Raw genomic sequence first — 1,830 nt, forward strand, 5'->3', positions numbered from 1 at the left:
CCACTGAAGATTTCGGTAAGCAAATATCAAAATGCTACTGTTAGCGCTAGTTTTAGCAGAGTCATAGTACTCTGTATAGATATTGACCGATCGTGCAACTTGGTTTGCAACAGGGACCTGGTAGGCTGATATCCAAATGAAGTCACTTGATGGCTTTATATGTGGCAAGACGGGTATTCTACAAAGTTGAGTGTGGCAACGTGATTTCTTTTGGCAAAACCTTCGACACGTGGGACCAGTTTGAAGCACACTTCTAAACATACCAGCGGCGGACCCACCAGGCACGAATACCTGAGCTGTGACTGTTAATTACTTGAAATATGCCTTTTAACGATGTACCGCCGGATATATTCATCAATTGTGCTTCACAGGCTTGCTATAAACATTCATCTTACTATTTAATCCGTAACGGCACTACTTCTAGGATAAAACCGGCGTTAGGGATCATCGTTAGAGATGCTCTTGATTCAGTCGCGCACGCTCTTATTCAAGAACCGAACACAGCCTAAATAGTGCGCTCCGTCTATAATTGAATATTTTTAAATTATGGATTTTGCCCTAATTTTTTTTTGGATCGCTTTGTGCGGGGTAAGATGGGTTAGTGGTTCTGCTTTATGAGGTTCACAAACTCTTGTGAGCTTGTTCATCGTACCTGTCTGTGTTTGCCATCACGCTAGAGCAACCCGCCACTTGTAAAGCGACCAGCTTGATCTTTTAAAGCTCTGAAACTCCAGCTACGAAGCTGGGCTTAGTGCGTTACCAGTACTGTGACGGGGTCACACAGCACCTTGCGCTAGAGGAAGTTATCTTCCGAGAGTATACAAACTCTTAGTGAACGGCAGTTCACAGGTCCCCTCTTTAATTAAAGAGGGCGAAGTGACCTAAATAAGGTAGATTGTAAACTGAGTATATTTATAGGTAGGTTAAGTTTGGGTTTAATACAAACTATTAGCTACCTATAGAAATGCAATGTCATTTAACCCTTCTACACCGGCATTACGGATAATCCGGAATACAATTTATGGAGGTGTTATTATTCCGGGATCTCTGCTTCGCAAAATCTGTCATGTTATTTCCACATATAGGTATATGTATACATTAACTTTGGTAGGGTAAGCATCGAACCCGTGACATGATTTTTTGCGAAAAAAGGGTTTGGGTTACTGTATAAGAATCCACAAGGCCGGGAGCCGTCCATTCCAAAATCAGCGGCCACCCAGACAGACCAACACTCTCAAGATGGAGAAGCCGTTCAAGCAAATTTGGAGAGAGCTGACCAAAAAAGGCTGGAAATCCAGACGGCTGAAGGGATTGAGCGTCGAGTACACCTACGTACCACCCGAGGGAGATGCAAAGGGCGTTGAAGGTGTCGACTACTTCGTTGGTACGCTACCGACTTGTATTGCTGCGTTGAAAGTGCCTAACTGTTGCTGTGTATACAAAGGTGAAGTGAGTCTACTACGCTACTGCCGAAGCCAACGATGGCTGGAGCTACCTCCTCTACCAGCTTCAGTGCTTCCTCTCCAGACAGCAGCTTCTCTGGAAAGTGAACTACTGACTACTGTCCCCACTACAGGAGCCGGATTGGTGACTAATCATGAAGCGACTATTGCTACTTCTACGGTAGCCCCCCCTCCCCCAGGCCCAGACAAACCAACTGCTGCCGAGAATGATATCGCTAATTCCGGGAAGACCTCAAATGGCAAACGGAAGGCTAGCTCGACAGGAAGCAATGCATCGAGCAAGCGGCGCCGGACTGGTATGTAATCGCCTGTCCTGGTCTGTCTGTTTGTGCTACGTAATCACGTATACGATTATACAGGCAGCACT

At 45.5% G+C, this 1,830-nt stretch overlaps 1 protein-coding gene across 1 annotated transcript; it reads left to right on the forward strand.

Moving 5' to 3' along the window:
• Positions 1-1,239: 1,239 nt before the first annotated feature.
• PITG_03208 (uncharacterized protein) lies at positions 1,240-1,767 on the forward strand (the record flags this gene model as incomplete). Its single annotated transcript, XM_002906244.1, has 2 exons — positions 1,240-1,384; positions 1,577-1,767. The coding sequence occupies 2 exons, from the start codon at positions 1,240-1,242 to the stop codon at positions 1,765-1,767; spliced, it is 336 nt and encodes a 111-aa protein (XP_002906290.1).
• Between the last annotated feature and the right edge of the window lie 63 nt (positions 1,768-1,830).

The sequence above is a fragment of the Phytophthora infestans genome, genomic scaffold (assembly GCF_000142945.1).
Source record: "Phytophthora infestans T30-4 supercont1.4 genomic scaffold, whole genome shotgun sequence".
Classification (NCBI taxonomy): domain Eukaryota; phylum Oomycota; class Peronosporomycetes; order Peronosporales; family Peronosporaceae; genus Phytophthora; species Phytophthora infestans.